General features: G+C 46.8%; 1 protein-coding gene across 1 annotated transcript in view; it reads left to right on the forward strand.

The window, feature by feature from the left end:
• The window catches only part of LOC142563372 (uncharacterized), a 65,455-nt gene extending 44,649 nt beyond the window's left edge, over nt 1–20,806 (forward strand). Inside the window, exons 5-7 of the mRNA XM_075673932.1 lie at nt 7,136–7,300; nt 16,484–16,512; nt 20,800–20,806. Of these exons, the coding sequence (XP_075530047.1) occupies nt 7,136–7,300; nt 16,484–16,512; nt 20,800–20,806 (201 nt within the window). The remainder of the gene's footprint in view (nt 1–7,135; nt 7,301–16,483; nt 16,513–20,799) is intronic.
• The last annotated feature ends 39 nt before the right edge of the window (nt 20,807–20,845 follow it).

A 20,845-nucleotide genomic window follows, 5' to 3' on the forward strand; every position in this document is an offset into this window, starting at 1 on the left:
AACCAAGCAGTGGAGCAATCGCGGCGGCTCTACGAAATCAGACGAAGCGCACCAAAACACTGCGCAACATATTTCACTGGCGCGTGCTCTTTCATTCCTTTACTGCTCAGTGCGCTTAATGGTGCTGTAAGGGCTACATGAGCACTTTCTTTCCTTATAATCGTTTTAGTGCGTTTCCCTAACAGATACTTCCCAACTCACACAATACGCCGTTCTTGTTCGCAGAATTACTCTTCGAAAGAACACCATTTCATAAAAAAACGATCGCAATGTTCTGCGCATGCATGAACTTTTTACATTTGAGAACTCAATAAGCGCAAGCAACTAAGCGGGATCAGGCTGTAGTGTATATGCGTGCACACCGAGGACCGCGAGAAACGTTGCTCGTCGTTCATCATCGTGGCTCTACGCATGCAAAGTCGGAAGCAAGCGTCGGAACATCGTTTCTAGGGCTTCTGCATGACTGTGACTTCAAAATCCTGCAGCATGTACGTTACCAAGCATGCATAAAAATAAGGAAACGTGATACAGGTTTTATGGCAGGAATCTTTGCAGTCCTACAATGGTGAAGAGACCGCCACGAACAGGTATCGGTCCCGGTTTCTTTTCCCGGAACTGTACAACTTGTTCCTATGAGTGTGATGCTTCCTTTCATAGAAAGATGTAGTGAATCATCTTAGTAGCTTTGTATACTGGCTCCATATACTGATTCGGGCTAATGACGATGTACGAAAAGCGTGCCAACACTACACAGCACAGAATATCATTCATCTCACACTGGGATTAGTTCAATATTTACTCGATCCTTCACATCACCAAGATTCTGTCGAAGCTTCCGTCTAAGAAAAAGTTACACAGGTTACACGAGCGGAGGACTTGTTTTGGTTTATTTACGCATGAGACGTAAGTAATGTGGGCCTCCCTTCCGATTGCCTGCGCTGCACGAGCCCGACGGAAAGCTCGTGACAAGCGCAAGTCGAGAGTCCTGTCGTGCGAGTGTAAGTGAAGTTGTTTTTTTTTGTCCTCAGGATTGGCGCAGATCATTTTAGCCCTCGCGATGATGAGTGACATACCAATATAGCACTTCTGTAATATATGAAGTAGAAACGAATAGCGGAGGTAGAGACCTGTGCATGTGTGTTTTAGGCCTACTAGAGGACAGCCTGACTGCGCCTCTTCCAGGACATTGGCGGCTGCAATGAATATCTTCTTCAACGGCGAATTTCGCCGCGGGTTCAGTTCTCTTCAGATGATTTGTGTAAGGCTTAAGAGCGCCCTTTTCAAACACACAGTAGAAATCATCTACATGTTGCAAGGTTGTTTCGAGACCTCATATGGAACTGTCAGAACTTCAGGTCTCAAGAGCTTTAACTTGAAAAAAATTCTGGGAACGTACGCGTGCCACAAGCACAATATGATAATGAGGTACGTGTTTGTGGGAGACTCAGGATTATTTTGATAATTTCACCAAACAACGGGTCTTTCTGCATTTCACTGCAATCGAAATGCACTCGCCGTGGTTTCATCCCGTGCCCTCGTTCTTAACAGCGCAACACCAAATCCACTACGTCACAATGGTGTGGGCTTCAGTTAAGGTTACCGCAGTGACGCGGCAGGGAGGAAGATTGCAACTTTCGTGGTGCTGTTCTGCATTACCTTCAGCAATGTGATCTCAAAAGGAAAATATAGTTCTGTGAAAAAAAAACACCGAAATCCCGTCGGGCAAATGAAGAGGTGATCGTACTGCTATGCATGCGCCTCTTTCGACAGAAATGGCACACACATCTACGGAAAGTCGAATAGAAAAACTTATTAAACAGTGATGTGGTATCAAAGAAAATGATGACGTCGCACTCAGTAATTTTTGTGTGTTCTGCCTTTGTTACATAGTCATCATCATTGCGGATGCGGCTGCCGCTTCTACTAACGAGAGACTTTGTGATGCAGTGTTAGATATTAGGGAGGGTATTTAGAAATCGTATGCATTCTTCCATGGGTGGCAACTGGACGTTTGATTTCTGCTTTTTAGGAATGATATAAAGAGCAGGGTTGGGCTCCATGTGACAAAGTAATTGAAAGCAGAGTGGCTAATTTTTTGGAAACGCCTTGCCAAAACTTTATGTAGGGTCTTGTGTAACCATCTGTACCTTCAGCGTTGGGTCGTACTGAAAATGGCAGTAGGTGTGCGGATCGTACATTAAGGCCACAATTTTTCTTCTTTTAGTCTTGTTTGTCAAAAAGAGTAGGGTTTCCCTTGTCTGCTTGCAGTATCACATATATGGTTTATTGGGCATTTTCCTTGTAGCGATGTAGTAACGAAAAGATAACGGTTAGACAGTGGTGGCTACTCCATGCTTCTCAAGGCGGTCCACTACTTTCGCCGGATTAGAATTTATATTGAAGACAAACTTTAACATCGCATTCTTTTCTTCTGTCGCATAACAGGATTAATGGTACACAGCATTCTTCAGCAGTTTCCGCACTTTTTTCATCAAGGATACGTCGTCCTTTCCAGCTCATTATCAGCGGAGCGCTCGTCTTTCAGAAAAGAAAACGAGAGCTTGCATCCAACCTTTCGTCGTATTTCCACAATGCGAACAATTTTATTCTGCTGCAGCAGTTATCCTGTAACCAGCACCAACTCCTATCAACAGTTCTGAACATCCCAGGACACTGCAGTTTTGTGATAGCCAATAAATGTTATAAATTCATCATGAAATAATACTTTGCCCTGCCTTATCTTCAAGGCTTGTCCTGATTTGGTTATGTTCACTATAGGGGACTGACTTTGTGTTTATCGATTCATGGTATTTAAAAAAGGTTAGTGATACCTGTCGCGAGCAGCAGACAATTCCCACTTGCATGCATATCTCCAGAAAAATGCTCATGTGTAAATGTGCATATAGGCGGCTTTGGCGTTCGTCACGCTAGTACAAATATCACATTTGATGTTTTCATCTAAGTAACAAAATCGCATCCGCCTCCACGCAGCTGTTGGCGATCATTGAGACAGTCTTCAGCATTTTACAAGCACCTCTTGATGTATGCACAATATTGAGTGGCGCGAATTAACCTCTGAAGCTACTTAACGGTGTAATGAAGTCCCTATTGTGTGCTGGCGGTTCACAGTGCCGAGCTACAAACTATAGCGAAAGAAAATGATCATTGTATTACATGTCAGACTGGTCTACATGACAACGAACTGTCCAATGCCTAAGCGTTGAAGACCTTTCAAAGTCTAAACCCACTGCTAGTGATCTTATTTCTTGATTGAGAGGCAACAGCCTTCTCCCAACCGGGAAGTCACTCCAGATGCATCGAGATATTGGACTATAATGTAAGATTTCAGCTGTCACCATAAATTCAGTGCCGCAGTACCTGTTTCTGCAAATGTTTGGGTCGGAGTGGCATTTATACGTCGTGACGTACAGCAGATGTGACGTAGTGGTCTCCGGACTCAACTGTGCCATGTGGGTTAGCAATGTGTTAGGCACACGAAAGAGGGAGCAATGTCTACTTATTAGTTTACATATATGACCCCTTATGACAGACAAGCTTGTCAGTTCACATATTCTTCGGCGCTTGGCTTGTCCGCATATCCAGGTTTCAGACTACAGGTAAACTTGGTGCTTCAAAAAGTGTAAGACTACAATCCAGGATATCAGAAGGCTTGCTTATTATGCTCTTGGCCTTTTCTTTATGTCGTAGTGGTCACCAATGCTGTGATTACTTTACATCGTTTCATTTCCCACAGAAGCAGTTAGGAGGCTATAGGATCGTACTTCAGGTTACCATCTCTACCGTTGCTATTGTTGAACTCTTTTTTGTGCTCTGAGTGCAGATAAATGGTTTTGGTATTCTTTCTGCATCTGCCTTGGCATGTGTTTTCTTCATACTGCCTAATTATTATTCTTTCCAACTTGCCTTTCCAAGGCCGTTCAAAAACCTAGATTTAGGTATGCAGAGCCAGAGTTTATCAAACTTGTATACACGTAGAAATGCTTGAGATAATGCAATATGCATTTTGATGTGCATGTGCACGCTGTGTCGAACAGCCGTTTATGATATATAATGCATCCACAGTGTTTAGTCACTGAATTCTTAGCCGAGAAGCTTTCGTGGCATTTCAGAAGAAAAGCTATTACTGGGTTGCATGCATAAAGCAATGAAGGTGATGCGGAAGCGACCTCATTCGCAGCTGCGACTAAGAGGGCCACCATGTCTGCCAGATGTACAGTTGAAAGTGCACTTAGAATGAGCCGTAGATATTTTAAGAGGAAGGAGCATAGATTGTGAATCCGAATGAGAGAATAAAGCGAAAGTGTGGGGAATGAAACTCTAACGAAACGTGATCTGTGTCACACACCCATTGGGCAGCACTTCACATCTACCAAATGTTCTTCAAATTAGAAAAAGAAAACAACTAGAGTAAAACGTTTGGCTACAGTCAGGTGTCCACATTTGTTCCCTCTAAAAACGATAGCTAATCTGCGTCTCCCTGCTTGATCACATTTGGACCGATGACCAGGAAGCAATGCGATTTTTTTTTTCATCGTGACGAATGGTAAGCCAAGTAAAATGTGATCCCCGTAAGGCGCAGTTTGCTGTTTATTACGTACTTTTTTATGCCTTTACTAGAGAAGACCACGATATGATTCTTACGCGCACCCATTGCACGGCATTCTTGCATTTCGCTCTCATAGAAACGACAGCGCCGCGCTCGGGATTTGTTCCCGCCATGTCATCCATAACAATGCAACGCCCTAGCCGCTAAGCCACAAGGGCGGGTGACTAAGACCTAAGAGAACTTCTTGTTTGGCAAGTTGGTATCGATTCATTATAACTATTTGAAGGTGCCAAAGAACCACACGAAGCAAACAAGACAACCGGCACAGACTGCTACTCACAACTGCTGTCTTTTTGGAGAAGATGAAGGTCTGATGTAGTGTGTGAGTTTTCGTAAGCTGACGGTGACTTCGGTTATTACTGTTCTCTCCATATTGCTGATTTATTTGATTCTCTTCCCCGTGAGGTTTTATTTGCGGCAGTCAGTTAGTGTATTGACGGAACTGACCCTGTTTGTTTTACAGCGAAGCTGCATACCTCTAACATCCAAGAAAATTTTCGTGTTGTTGTTGTTAGCAAAAAACATGGGCCCATCCAGGGGACAGCACAATGCCGGGCCGACCCGCGGCGGAGGTGAAGCAGGCGCTAAGCACTTCTCATACGTGGGCCGATCCCGGAGATTGTGCAATGCCGGGCCGATGCGCGGCGCAGGTGAAGCAGGTGTTAAGTACTGCCCATACGTGGGCCGATCATAAAGATAGTGCAATGCCGGGCCCACATGCGGCGGAGGCGCGGTTCGCAATTAAGGGGCCTGCATGCACAGCTTCTCTGGTCATCCTTCATCACAGAGAGGAAGGGCACTGAGTTTCTTGTAACTATGCCAGTTTTTTTTATTGATGGCACTGTTGACCTCTAAAAATTTTACTTAGAGTCCACTGTTGTAACACTTGACGAGGGGTATTTCTGCAGAAAGTTGGCACACCAATAGGATCCTGCATCGCGCCAAGGTTATGTAATATATTTACTTAACAAATGGACGAAGTTTTGCACAAAATTTTAGCAGCTAATCAATTTCTTAGAGTGTTTGAATATGTGGACAATTTCTCGACGATTGAAACCAAGCACGGAAGCTTGAAGATCGCACAAGTTGTGGGCAATGTTTTATCGCCATTTAAATAACATGAATAGGCTTGGATCTCACAACTGCACTGCCTCAGGGTAATGTTTTCCAGTTTATTGATCTGAAAATAGAGTTCTGTGCAGGTCTGCATTGTTGGGGTTATGCTCCGGGTGCAAAGAAAGGGCTTCTGCAATTGAGCTCCTCCCATTTAAAACTGGTAAACAGATGAATTGCTTCACTCTGCCTTGAATCCGCGCTCAGGGAATGTCTTTAAAGATACAGCAGTTGCGAGTGGCTCTTTGTCCCATTGTTTTCTCTCGTGTGCTGCGTTGTTCTTCGGTGCCTTCAAATAGTTATGACGCTGAGTATGAGTTGAAGACCTGAAAATAAATGTACAAGTGTTTCAGTCATATAACAAAAAGCCGTGAAAGCAAAGAGTGCTCGGAATTCCTAGCTCAACCGTTCATCCATCTGTGCCCATTTTACACGAACCTTCTGTTACACACCTCTAACGAAGCGACGTAAAGAGCGACCTCATGCAGGAAAAAAAAGTGGGGAAACTGTAAGTCGCTTGTCAGCGTGCTTTCCGAGAAGGCGGCTGTGAATCAGCAGTCATACATCATTCATTCGGCAGAAAACTTCGTAATATTACCACACGCATTCCCCAGAGAAATCATCAGACCACCTCTTTATTGCTGGCAATATTAACGTGGGATGGTATCAGCTGGCAAAATTTAAAAAAAAATCACGAGGACACCTATGCACTTCTCATGACTTATAAATGAGAACACATCAATGCCCAATGGAACGCAGCTGAGCAGTCCTTCGAGTATTTCACTGCGGGTATTTTACCAGAGCGGTACATGCTGCCGAGCCAGCAAGCAGCAACAGCCTGCAATGCCAAGGCCGCGTGTCACTGGCGTGCTGTGCAACGAGAGGCTCTCCCGTCAGGCAACACCTGGAGCCCTAATGCAGCAGCGGGTGTCCTCTTTCATCCGATCTGCTCAGTCGAGGCGGGCTCGAGACGTCTCGTCGCAGCCAATGGGAACTTTTTCGGGGCGAGCTCGTGACGTGGCATCGCAGGCAAGGGTTACCCAGGTGCCATTTCGCTCTTGCGGACAGTAGGCGCGGGCTTTTTGGCTCAATGAGCCATTCGATTGCTTCGCATCACTATACCACGAAATGCACAGACTGAGCTGGTAACGCGATGCGCAATAATGATCTAATTTCATGGGGGATGTACACAATAAAGCGCTGCGCGCGAGTGCAGGCAAATATTTACTACACAAAACGACAATCTGAGTGCAAAACAGCAACTGCAAATCATTGTACAGTTGAATTCACGTCATGTACTAGTTATGAGGAGTAGAATTAAAATTAGATTGATATCTGCTTACTGAGAAAATAAGTTCCACCTTTCAGTTAACACATTCTTTCTGTAAAATACAGATGCTCTGCTTCCGAGACACCCTCCACTTAGTAGGAGCATCCAAGAATGTACTTGATGCAAATAAGGTGAAATGTGTGAAGGCAAAATTTGATCGTCTTTTCGGTAAAGGATGTACCCGTGACGTGGATTTCCAACAAAAAAGTGAACGTCCCTCATCTTCACAGGTATGGTAAGCCACAATTTTCATGAGTACTTTATTTTCTTCGCATGCTCTGAAATCCAGGCTTCGAGCACATTATTTGCTTAGAAGCACAATGTGTCGTTGGTATATAATTAGTGACGCCTCGCGATAGGTGTAGCAGCATCTGGCACACAGCAGCGCTGCGACACATTGTGCGGTCTGATTATAGCTGTTACTGTCGTTCATGTATCAATCCTTTTTCCGCATATAATGTTAAAGTTGGCCCAATAGATTGTGATCCATCAACCTTCTTCAATTTACCAATCGGCCATGTGCTTCAAAACAGTGATTGTACAAGCTCACTATGCTGTTGGGGCATTGCTAAGAACTTTTTATATAACAAGCAACCTAGCCGCTGCCTGTTTCGTCCGTGGTTGTTGTTGGGTCATATAGAGGAGTTTCATTTATCAGAAAATATAAAGAAAAGTATGTGACCGAGTCCAAGCCCAAATTTGCGTACTTGTAATATTTGCTGCAGGTCGTTTGTAATAATTAACATCATATAATCACGAGCCTACAGAATACTCTTGGGTATTTTAAGAAAACCACCCAGCAGCGGACTCTTGGAAAGTGCGTCCATCGCGGTTGGCTCACGAGCAGGAAAGGCGCGCGGTCTTTGCTCTTTTGGGCTCGACCCACTCTTGCCCTCGACCCATACTTACATGTGGCATTATCCACCCTTCCGAACAAAAGCATCGTTTCGATGCTGCAAAATAGACGTAAGCTATAAACACGCAACTAGATAACGCAAAATATAACCCCACACCGACAAATTGAAAATACGAAAAAAAAGGAAACGTGCCACTGGCACAGTGAATGAACAGTTAGGCAAGCTCACGAAGATAAAGGACAGCGAAAACAAACAAGGATGAATGAGACAAAGAATATTATGAACGCGCAGTGTACGGCTTCATGCGCACAGTGAACTATGTCCGAGCTCGGTTGCCTTTGTGTCCGGGTCCGTCTCTGCGATGTTGTGTCCGAGACCACTTCGGAGTTAACGTCACTGACGCGGCGTTGTACCTTATACGCACCAAAATACCGGCTCAGTAACTTTTCACAGGGGTCACGGCGGGGAACAGGAGTCCGCACCCAAACTTCGTCTCCGGGGTCGTAGGACACGTACCTGTGGCAGATGTAGCGTCGTGCGTCCATCTGCTGCTGCTGGCCGATGTGCAGCCACGCGAGCTGCCGAGCTTCCTCGGCACGCTCCGCAAATACATCGGCGTCAGGTGTCAAGTGGTCGCCTTCTTGGCACGGCAGCATAGCATCCATCATCGTCTGGACTTTGCGACCGTAGAAAAAGCGGAATGTTGCGAATCGCGTCGTCTCTTGCACGGTGTTATACGCTAAGGTCACGTAAAGCAAGATCCGTTCCCATGTTTTGTGTAGGACGTCAATGTTCATGGAAACCACGTCGGTGATCGTCTTATTCAGTCGATTGGTAAGTCCCTTGCTCTGTAGATCACAAGCAGTCATCGTTCGATGCCTTGTGTTGCCTAATTCAAAAACATCATCCATGAGCTTGGCAGTGAATGCTGTTCCTCTGTCTGCTATGACAATGGAGGGAGCACCGTGGCGCATTACGATGTGGCGCATGAAGAGCTGCGCTACATTTGAAGCCGTGGCTCCTGGGATCGCCTGCGTCTCAGCATAACGTGTTAAATAATGAGTCGCGACGATCACGCATTTGTTGCCGTCGCAGAAAAAGGAAACGGTCCGAGAGTGTACATGCCGGCTTGGTTGAAAGGCGTGCGAGGTGCTTGGATTTGCTGAAGGAAGCTCTCGGCTTATCGGAAGGTGTCTTTCGGCGCTGTCATTCACGACAGCCTTGAACGTGCTGTTTGACGTTTGCCGAAAGGCCGGGCCAATTGTACATCTCGCTTACTCAAGCGAGTGTTCGTGAGAAGCCTAAATGTCTAGATGTGGGTTCACCACGGAAAGCGAAGAGGACGTCATCTCGCGTGTCTCTTGGGTGTACCAGGAGTTGAGCACGGCTGCTCGAACGGTCATCCTCCTTATACAGCACGTTGTCTCGTAGACAGAAGGACGTCAACGAGTGGTACAGATGGCGCGGTATGGCTGTGCCGCGGCCCTCTGAATGATGGATGATTGGTCGAATCTCATCGGCGTCACTCTGCCATCTAAACAAGCCCGACAAGCTAATGGCGCCAAGGAAGCCGTCATCGTCCTCTATTTCCTGACTGACAGGATCAATGGGGTGCATGAGACAGCGCATCAGTGTCTTCATGCTTACGGCCAAACGATAGTGACGTCAAATTCCCGTAGCCCGAAGCTCCACCGTCACAGTCGTCCTGAAGGGTCAAGCATGGTTGCGAACCAACAGACGGCATGGTGGTCCGTCACTACTTTGAAGGGACGACCGTAGTGGTAGGGGTGAAACTTGATCATAGCCCACACGACTGCGAGGCTCTCCTGCGTAGTCGAACATTTCACCTCTGCGCGGGACTGTGAGCGTTGGCATAGGTATCTTTCCACTCCATCTTGATGCTGGACGAGCACTGCGCCAAGACCTATGCTATTTTCGTCGGTATGCACCTCTGTATCGGCATCACCGTCAAAATGCGCAAGAACGTCTGCTGACTGTAGGCGATGTCGTAATTCAGTAAAAGCTGTTTGTTGCTCATTATGACAGACGAATGGTGTGTCGTCCCTTGTAAGGCTAATAAGAGGCTCCGCTATTTTCCAAGAGCCCTTAATAAACTGGCGATAGTAGACGCACACACCCAGAAGCGCCGGACGCTCTTCGCATCGGCACGAGCAGGAAATGCGGCCACAGCGACAAGCTCGTCCGGATCGGGTCGGACCCCTCGGGTCGGCCCGAGGAACTTGAGCTCTTCATAACCGAAGTGGCACCTTTGAGGCTTGTGTGTAAGGTCTGCCGATCAGATGGCTTCCAGCACAATCCGCAGGCGGTGAAGTTGGTGCTCGCACGCTTCAGAAGATACGACCACATCCTCAAGGTACACAAGACAAGTCTACCACTTCAGTTCATTGAGCACAGTGCCCATCATTCGCTGGAAATTAGCCGGGGCTCAAAACAAGCCAAAAAGAAGGACACAAAATTCGTAGGGAGCGTCTGGAGTCATAAAGGCTGTTTTCTCACGGTCTCGTTCATCTTACTCGATTTGATGGTAGCCACTTTTTAAATCGAGAAAAGAAAAATGGAGGGCACGCCATAACCTATCTAACGAGTCGTTGATACGCGGCAGTGGGTACACGTCGTCTTTAGTCACGTTTTTAAGCTTCCGGTAGTCGCTACAGAAGCAGAGCGTTCCGTCTTTCTTTTTGAGAAGAACGACCGTGGAGGACCACGGGCTATTGGAAGGTTCATTGACGCCATCGTAAAGCATCTCCCCTACCTGCACACGTATGGCTTCGCGCTCTTTTGCCGCCACGCAGTAAGGCTGCAGGTGTATCGGGCGTGCGTCCGCGAACGGGATGATCCTGTGTCTAGTGATGGAAGTCTCGCGTACATTTGAAGAACTCACGAAGAAGGTCCGGAAGGAAGGAAGGAAAAACTTTAATGCTCTATTTATAGCTTTCAGGGGCTAACAGATGTCTTCATGTTTTACTTAAGTCTCCGTCGACTTAAGTGGTCGGCGCCCCTATTCCAGAGCACCGCTGAGCCTGGCCACTTTGAGAGCGTGTTGCACCAATCGTTTTTGGAGTGAGAGTACGCCGCTGGGGATCAGGCCCTCCCACTGTTCCGCACTGTGGTTTTTTTTCTTTGTGGAAAGAGACGATATTTCTGCGCTCCCATGTTATGTGGTATAGTGTTGGGATGGCCCCACACCATGGGCATGTGTCCCTGTATTGACTGGGAAACATTTTATGTAGGATATGTAGATTGGAGAATGTTCCTGTCTGCAGCCTTCACCAGCCGACTGCTTCGTGTTGTGTTAAATATGGGTGGGGTGGTGGATATATTACCCTTTTGCCTCGTGGATGGTTTAATATTCCCGCGTACGTTGGGTCCACCGTCCTACTGGTATCCGGGTCCATTTAGTGTCCCACTCGGTATAAGAGCTCGCGAGCTAGACTGTCGGCCCTCTGGTTACCCTCTATTCCGGTGTGATCCGGCACCCAGAAAACCGTATGCAGTATCTTTTCGTTGGGAAGCCCTGCCTCGAGGAGGATTCGCAGCGCCCGTTTGTTGATTGTACCTGCCGTGTAATTTCTACATGCTTCTTTGGAGTCTGTCAGTATTATCAAGGATCTGTTTCTACGGTAACCCTCCGCCGCTGCTAGAGCCACAGCTGCTTCTTCCCCCTCTGTTACCGTGCAGCTCCTTGGGGTTGCGCTGCTTATCAGCTCTCCCATGTGATCAACGGTCACTGCCGCAACTCTATGTTCTTTGGTGTTGTGGTCCCACGGGTATAGGGCCGGAATTTATGCACAAGCTGGTGCAGAGCTGTCCGGCTGTCAGTGGACAGTTCAGAATTATTCTCGATATGGCTCAGATACGTGGCTGCTGTCTCCACTAATTCCGACGGGGAACAGTTGTTAACGTTTGCTACATGGTCTGCAAACGCTACCGAAGTGCCGCGGTAAAATTGTCGGTGCTCGTTGCTACAGTTGGTAACGAGCAATTGCGACTTGCCATCCCGAATCTGTATAACGCTTCTAGCCACACAAAGACCTTGCTTCAAAAGGTGTTCCAAATTAGTTTCGGCCAACGCTTCGTCATCGCGTAAGCCACAGCTGTGAAGTCGACGAGTACACTGGCTCGTGGAGGAAGCGTTACACTGTCTCCGGAAACACAGAGTACGTCGGCACGCCGTTGACAGTCCTGCACGTCGATTGCTCTGTCGGCCAAGAATGTGATACAACGCTCTTGAAGATTAATAACAGCGCCATACTCCTGCAGGAAGTCAACGCCAAGAATATCGTCGCGAGAGCATTCGCGTAAGACAAAGCGGCACGCTACAAATGTAGGTCGTTGAATTGCAACTCTAGTCATGAAGTATTCCACTAGGCAGTAACGACGTCGCCACCAACTGTCCCAATATGCGAGTTATGCCAGGGCGTGATTATTTTTTTCAGCTGCGTTGCAATTTTCCCACTTAGTACCGAGTAGTCTGCACCGGTGTGCACTAAAGCGCTAACTGCGTAACCGTTAATAGTCACTGTTCTATCGAGAGAAAGCCGGTTGTCCTGTCCTGTTCAGCTGTAGGTGGTTTCGGATCGCGGTCTGCCGTGTCTGCGTCGATCGGGGGTCTTTAGCACTTCGATCGTCAGCGACCTCGCCCCCAAATATCGCTTTAGTTAGTTTTCGCGGCGGGGATTGGCGTCCACGTGGTAGAATACCGCTGGGGCGGAGGTAAAAATCGTCTCGGAGACGGTGACCCAGACTGCCGCCCGGCAGGCGGTGGCAAGTGCTGCTGAGGGAGGCAGTCCTTAATCTCCGCTCGCTGTATCGGAGCAGCGGCGAGTAGGCGGAAAAGCCACGAAGTCCAAGGCGGCGATAATGGCACCGCCGGTATAGGTGGTCAGGCTCACCGCAGTGAAAGCACAGAAGGCGGCGATCGTGGGCACGCCAAACATGTGACTTCCGAGGGGACGTGCGTGTATCGTGGGTGTAGTGGGCTGGTTGCTTCGGACAATGTGCAACTGGAACAGCATAAGCAAAGGGTGGCAGCGCGTACCCAGCTTCGCAGTACGATATCGGCTGCACCGACTGAAGTAATATTGTACCGACAACTTTGTACGGACAACGTTGTACGGAGTGACGGCCGAACAACGGTGGAGAGGAAGCAGGGTGCCTTAAGGCTTTCGCGTAGGTCGCACGGCGGTATACATTAGATCATGCCGTAGCATTATCAGCTGGCAAGTCATCACGAAAGGCCTGGTGCAGCTCATCACTGGTGACACTCGTAAGGGAGCTTACCGTAGGGTGCAGTGTTGGTGTGACGCCGGCTTTTTGCAACTCTTCAGGCACTACAGAGCGAATGAGCTCTCTCAGACAGTCACTGTTGCTTTAGAATGGTCGTTAAAATGACAGCAGCGCACATGCTGTTCACGGGCTGCTGATACTGGTTGGACCGATGCAGCAGGATCAACTCCGTAGTCACGGCCTCGGACAACTCTGCCACCGACTTCGGAGGGCTCCGCACGAGACCAGCAAAGAGCTGTTCCTTGACCCCGCGCATTACATGGGGCAACTTCTTCTCCTCCGTCCTTCCTGAATCAGCTCGTCTGAGTAGGCGTGTCATGTCTTCGATGTACGTGGCCACAGTTTCGTTTGGAAACTGGCCTGAATCACTCGTTGCACTCGTTCATGGCGATCAGCATTGGTGTAGGTCTCAAGAAGCCGACGACCAAATTCGGGCCACGACGTCAGTTGCTCCTCATGGTTCCGAAACAATGTACATGCGCCGTCCTCCACGTAGAAATAGGCGTGTCTCAGTTTTGCCGCGTCGTTCCAATGGTTCAAGGGGGCCCACCGCTCGAAGTCAGCTATCTAGTTTTCGAGGTCATCGAACACTGCGCCATGGAACGTCATCGGAGCCCGTGGGCTCCCAAGTGTATACCGGTTCAATATCATGCTCTGCGTACCTGTTGGAACGGGTTGAGTGCAGGCGCTGGTCATACAGGTTGACGTGGTGGGCGTAGCGTCCACGACTTCCGGATCTAGTGCCCTGATCTTGCAGCTGGCCCGATGCACGGGAGTGTCAACTGCCACTGGATTCGTCGTGCGGATCCTTGGAGGGGTTTGCAGCATCCGTAAGAGCAACCCAGAACCTCCACCAGTTAGTTACAAGCCTTCAGAATACTCTTGGGGTTTTAATAAGCCGCAGAGCAGTGGGCTCGTAGAAAGCGCGTCCGTCTGAGTTGGCTCGCGAGCAGGGAAGGCGTGCGGACTCCTTTGTTCTTTTGGGCTGGACCCGCTCTTGCCCTCGACTCACTATCTACATGTGGTAATATATCGAACAGTATATCAAACTTGCTGATGAGAATGCCTGTGGATACAGTGCGGGTCCGTCACTAACACCAGTACTATGCTGGCCGAGTGAATGCATAAGTATGCGATGTACGGCGGCCCAACATAAAAAGGATACACGAGGCAAAAGCAAAGCGAAAATTCTTTATTAGCAGTTCTCCGCCACTGAAGAACTCTTCTAAATGTAATTTTCTTTCGGTTGGGGATCAGCGATAGCTCTGGGACTATATTCGTCGTTAAAGGATTCCTTACGTTGACTATGGTTGATTGATATCGGTATCTATATTTGCGCCATCCTTAACATTTCGTTTTTGTAATAATAATAAGTGACGCGACATTTCATATTCTTACGGAAAGATGATAGAAGAGAGAGGAAGAAGAAGATCGTGAGACGCTGGTGGCTGCGTGTTGTTGCAGGTCAGCCACCTTGACCACGTTGACTTTGCTTGTATATATACTGTAAATATATTCATTACATACTGCCAACATCCACGTAACATATTGGTGGGAGGTGCGGGCTACCAAGCTAGAAACGGAGCTGTGAAGTGGACGTCACAGCACTGTTCTCACCGTGAATCACGGTGAGCACTCGGGATCAACGTCGATGCCGCCTCCAACGTCACCATCACCCGCTACGAAGATGTCCCCTTCGGTTGTGGTTGTGCAACGCAAGGATCCCAGAACTTTCTGCGGGACTGAACGCGCCGACGTTGAAGAGTGGGTGACTATGTACGAACGTGTGAGTGGAATCTACAGCCGGGAACGTACGCTTATGCTAGCTAACCTGTTGTTCTACCTACAAGGCACGGCAAATGTATGGTTCGAAAACCATGAAGGCTGACCAGCTGGGACTGGGGCTGATCATGGGGCCGACCTGTTGGGACCAATACAAAGAGAAGTTAACGGAGTTGTGTGGCAACCTAGCCGGCCGTAAAATTGCCGCAAAGCAGGAACTGGCCTCTCGTGCCAAATCCCCCACAGCGTGCTATGTTTCGTACATCCAGGACGTTCTGGCGCTTTGTCGCGAAGCCGATTACGACATGAAAGAAGCTCAGAAGGTAGGGCATGCGCTCAAGGTAATTGCTGACGATGCTTTCAATCTTATCATGTATAAAGCTGCCCTACAGTTGATGCTATCATCAAAGGGTGCCGACAATTCGAGTAGGCCAAAAGCCGACGCGTCCTGCACCCATTCACCAGACTTCACAATAGTGCCGCAACGTCGACGTTTGAAGATCAGCCCGCACAGTAGCATGCGTCGCGATGAGAAGACGTGGTGCGAATCGTTCTACGTGAACTGGACGCGATGGCGCCCGCAGCTTTCTGTTCGCGTAGCCGTGATGTTACTCCTATTTCAGTTCCCCTCGTGCAAGCCATCGTTCGACAGAAACTGATTGTTGCCGTTGGATGCCACGCGAAGAAAGATTCTTAGACTAAAGCTCCTCTTCCGTTTTGTAAACGGAGATGTTGGTCTCAACACCAGTCAACGCCATGCGATGTCAAGACCAGTCTCAACGCCTATGCCGCTGTAATAACCTAACTGAAATTACCATTCAGGAAGCATAGCCAGCACTTGTTAAAGAAGGTACACTTTAAAACTACTTTTTTTTCCTCCTATACTCTCGTATACAGGGAAAAGCTCCAGGCTGAAGTCTTATCAGCAACTACTAAAGACACATTCTCGAGAAGCATTGAAGTTTTCTTATATAAAATCGTGTGAAATGAATTCGTTTTCTTCTGAGATTGTGTCCCTTCTGTGCGCTTTCGCGTGCATGTCTTATCTTTACCTTGTGTCCGCACTACTTTGCTATACACGTGAACATGTTTATTCATATTTATATGCCACATTGTTAGTTTTTACGTATTCCGATTTCTATGTAATCAAGTTGTGCGCACATTTCTTTCTACTATCGTAGTGTTCCCACAAGTACTGCTTAGTGAATTGTCGTATAAATAGAGCTTGTATTTTTCCAATTACTTGAGTATACTGGTTTTTATAGCGGGCGTTTTTGAGTTTCTAATCATATTACCGCGCGTTTTCTTGTTACACGTTGGATACTAGCTTCCTTGGCCTTTGGAGGGGCGCTAGCAGCGTACGCTGCAAATAAATATAGTTATCAATTCAGCAGTTTGCGCTTACTACATCATATGCAAAACTTCATACATAGTACATGAATTCCTCTTTCCCAATATTCTTTTCAGGCAAGCAATCGGCGTCAGTGGGTGCACAGGTACGTAAACCTAAAGAACATGAAATTTATAGTGAATGCGGTGTAGAATGTCGTAGAAAGAGAACAAAAATTGAGTTCGCTTTGATGACGGTTTGAAACATGTCTACCAGCGCCATATTCATATACTTGAGCTGTTCTGTCGCTTAACCTTCGATACTGTGTAAACTAATAAATAAATTTGCATGGTTTAGCTGAATTGAGGTGTACAACCTCATATTCGGCGTAAAGTGGACACCAGTAACAAGTAAAATATTGCAATTGGAAGTCCTTTTTACACTATGCCTGGTAATTACACATGAAATGCAAATTTTTTAGAGCCTCTAGCGTCGAGGAAATAATCAATGATAAGTAAATGTACGCGCTATTAGAAGAATAACAAATGGTGAGGTATTAAGATAGGACGGCAAAAAATACTAACCCAGGTATCCGTACTAACTGTATCCTAATACTCTCTGCATAGAGTGCTTAAAAAATGAGGAAGGGGCATGACCGTACCAACCTCACTTTCTTCATTCCAAAGCACCCGTTTGACCTTTAATATTAGTGGCAATGGTCCATCACAAGGCAGGATTTTATGCGGGCATTATTGCGTAACCAATTTTTTTTCAATATGCCGCAGTGAAGATCGGCGAAAAGAATGAATAAAGAATAAATAGAACATTTCTTGATAAATCGTGCTTGAGCGATACAGAATTTTTCCAGATGTTGCCAATAAAAGCCAATTGAATGGATGGTCATATGTAAAATGCGGTTTTAAGTGGCTCCGTCATTATCGACAAGGCCGTGGAGACCTCAAGGAGGATGTAAAATGAGGGCGGCTCTGTGGCTTTTGGGGAGATGAAAACATTTTTTGTGTGCGTTATCTCGTGCTCAGTGAGTGCAGAATCGCTTTTAGAATGATAGCAGAGGCGAGCGATAGGAGAAATTCGTCCATTTAAAGGATTTTTACGAACATATTAAAAAAGCTCGCGCCAGGATAGCGCCGAAAGTGCAAGCTCCTGGGCAATAGTTGCGACGAAAAAAATGATGATAGGTATGATAACTTCAAGCGACATTGACGTATTTACGAATACTAAAATGAGCAGAACTAACTGAGCAAGGAGTGCAAAATCCAGGAATAACCTATTATAAAAGACAACTAAGGAGCATGAAGCAAGAAAGCTCCTTCGTCGATGCAGTTCTCTGTGCGATTATCAGACTGAGCCTACAAACCCTGTTTGAATCTGCTGTTATGCACTCGCCCCCCCCCCCCTCACACACACCTATGGCATGAGCATGTTAAAAAAAAGAGGTGCTGTATTCAGCTTTGAACAGGGGTTTTATGGCACAGCTGCCTCATACTCTATACATGTAATCATTATTTTTATGAGATATTGATCAAGCAGAGTTGAGTTTTGCAGGAACAAATAAACCAGCTTATAAGGCCATTTTATTTGTACGCCCATGAAGACACACATACACAAAGCACCAAGCGTTACTCGTCACCCTAAACGGACTACCTAGGCAACGTTCAATCTTCACTTGAAATACCAAAACTGAACTTAAGATGAACCCCTCACCAATATAGAATAATAATCTGGACGAACATCGATTTGATCTCACACGTTTTGAAGCCACGTTTCTTAGGACCTGGTTAAGTTCTAGAGATATTTTCGTGTCGTGCAATAGTTGCAGGCAGTTTGATGCACCTGAATAAATGGAACAATATTTTATAAGCTGGAGAGATGCAATTTTTTTTTGTTGCGACAAGCTTCAACGAACAAATTTGTTAATCGACATCTTCATCCCATACGGCACCAATTGCAAAGTAGTGGCGACGATGTGCCAGATATATTCCAACTCATTAGAAACGGTATCCTGCGGAAGGCTTGCATGTCGGAGTGTAATGGCGGACCTGTAGCTTCGTCAACAACTAAGCTCATTCATTTTATCGTCCCTATAGAACAATAAACAATGGAGGCGCGAATAGAAATCCCACAATCAACTGAGGACCCATTTGATGAGGTTGCGGGAGAGAAGTGTGGTGTTGTAATCTGCGAACACCAGACGGGGAAGTTAGTGAAAGAAAGCGTAGAACTATCCCATGTCAAAGGACAGGTTAATAAGTTCACTGTACATTAGCGTTCGCACGTGGTGACACTGGTGTTGCATTGAAACGGCAAAAAAAAATAGATGCGCGACAAGAATTGGTCAGCGTCAGCTTGCCTGATGATCGAAAAGGCGAGTAATTTTTTCGAAAAATAAGCGATTCGTACAACACCACTTCGTACCATAATGTTGACCGCCTCTCATCTGTCTTCTGGAGTTACGAGTTGATACGCGCAAGTGGCACCCAGTACTGTTCCTACTAGATGTCATGTGCGCCGGCGCTGTTGATGCAGGCGAAGGCAAGTTGCGGGTCTACCCTATTTATATTGCTTTTATCATACCCACCTTCTTCCCGTCCTTGAAATGTAACCCGTTTCTTGTGTGGCCGGCAGAACGCTCCGCTTTCTTTATTTCTTTCAAGACAGCTTCTAAGAAGCGTTGTCCATAGACACATGCCAGCTCACGTGAACGCCTCAGGACGTGTCGATTTTGAAGGAGTGAGTGAAACTGAAATCAACTAAGATACAACTGAGATTGTAATTGCAAAATTACGAAATTACTGAAAAAGGCAATTGATCACATGTGATATTCAACGTGTAATTCGTTACGCACTTGTGTACTAGCTACATTGTTGGATTGCCCATCGCATTACCCTTGAAAGTGGTTGTGAGATTGGTGCATCTACACTTTTTGCACTGCGTTGTAATTGTGTGCCACAAAAATTTGTAATTGAAGGCCAAAGTGCCACAGCAGCGTCCCACTTTGCAAGCCAGAAGCATCTGAGGCTTTGTATGCGCCGCATGCCGCAACGTTGGTCGTAAGAGGACTTCCGTGTTCGGCACCATGTTTATGCCCCTGCGCACTCTACAAAAATATTTCGCGAGCATGTGTCCCGAAATTTGATCACAGTGCTTGCCCACGCATCCAATCAGCAGAATTTATCGCCTCGAAATTTTTCCCTAATACGACCTTGTTCTCCGAGGGTACAGTTTCGTAGATCTGGTGGCAATTCAAAAGGAAAACGACAGCGCTGCTGAAGCGCTCACCCAAAGGCTAATTCCAAGTGTGTGTTTTGTCTAATGGACATTATAGAAAAAAAGCCTCATTGCTTTATCTGGAGGTTTTGATATTATACTTTAAAACGTACGACACAAAGTGCATGTGTAGACATTTTAGGTAACTAGATACACTGCACCTTCAAATACGAGTCTAGTGATGGACTGTGGTCTGCGCTTCCCGAATTGGAGTGTTTATTGTGACAGAGTACTAAGGCGAGAAGACTGAATCTCGTTCGCCGCTGTGCTTCTGCGATGGTACTAAGAGTATGCGCACACACACGTAGTGTCTTCCTGCCCGAAAGTCGCCTGCTAGGCTGTTACATTAGGCGTGGTATAGCCCCCGCTGCTTATAGGCACATCTCTTACTTGCAGCCGCCTTTTTTAACCACTGCGGGCGGCGTACAGCAGGCATGGCAAAGGAAGGTGAAAGGTTGGAAATGTCAGCTATGTGGGGCGCCCACGTGCTTGCATTTGTGCTTGCCAAGAAAGCGGATACTAGGCGCGATCGCGACGTAGCGCCTGCAAGTTATTTGCATTCAATATGCCTGATCGCGCTCTATTGTTGATGCATTTCGTTACACAGCGCTGGCCGTCATGTAGTCGAGCTCCCGCGGTATTACTAAACCCTTGGAAATCTGTGCTGCCAGCACCTAACCAAGTCAAACACTAAGAACCCTGCCTTCATTACGCTTGAAGGTGAGTTCTCCATAGTGGAGATACTATGATTCAGCCACAATATAGTGGCGGTGAAATCAAACCTGCCGAAATAGTTTCCGCGCTTCAAAAAAAGAAGAAGAGGAGTTTTGCACATCCTCACTAGGTGCGACATTGCGCTTTCTTGTGTTCACCGGAGGAATAGTACTGAACTGTCAGCTTAAGTTACTCTGTCCATCCAAGTCACACAGAATCACCCACATTTTGCAATGAAAGACGCAATCTAAGAAGGTGTGAAATGCAACGTCTTCGAATTATCAAGCGGTCAACTTTTTCATCTGATTGCCTATATGCAGCAGGTAGAAGAAAGGTAAATTTAGGACTCTTATTAGTTATTGTTAGTGGCGCTACGTTGTCATCGCTTTGCAGAAGCGATGGAAACGCAGGGCTACTTCCTTTGACCTCCATTTGCTCGCGCTTCTTTCAGTGCTTGATGATAAATTCCTCAAAAAATCTTGAGGGACCACGTGGAT

The sequence above is a fragment of the Dermacentor variabilis genome, chromosome 11, assembly GCF_050947875.1.
Source record: "Dermacentor variabilis isolate Ectoservices chromosome 11, ASM5094787v1, whole genome shotgun sequence".
NCBI lineage: Eukaryota > Metazoa > Arthropoda > Arachnida > Ixodida > Ixodidae > Dermacentor > Dermacentor variabilis.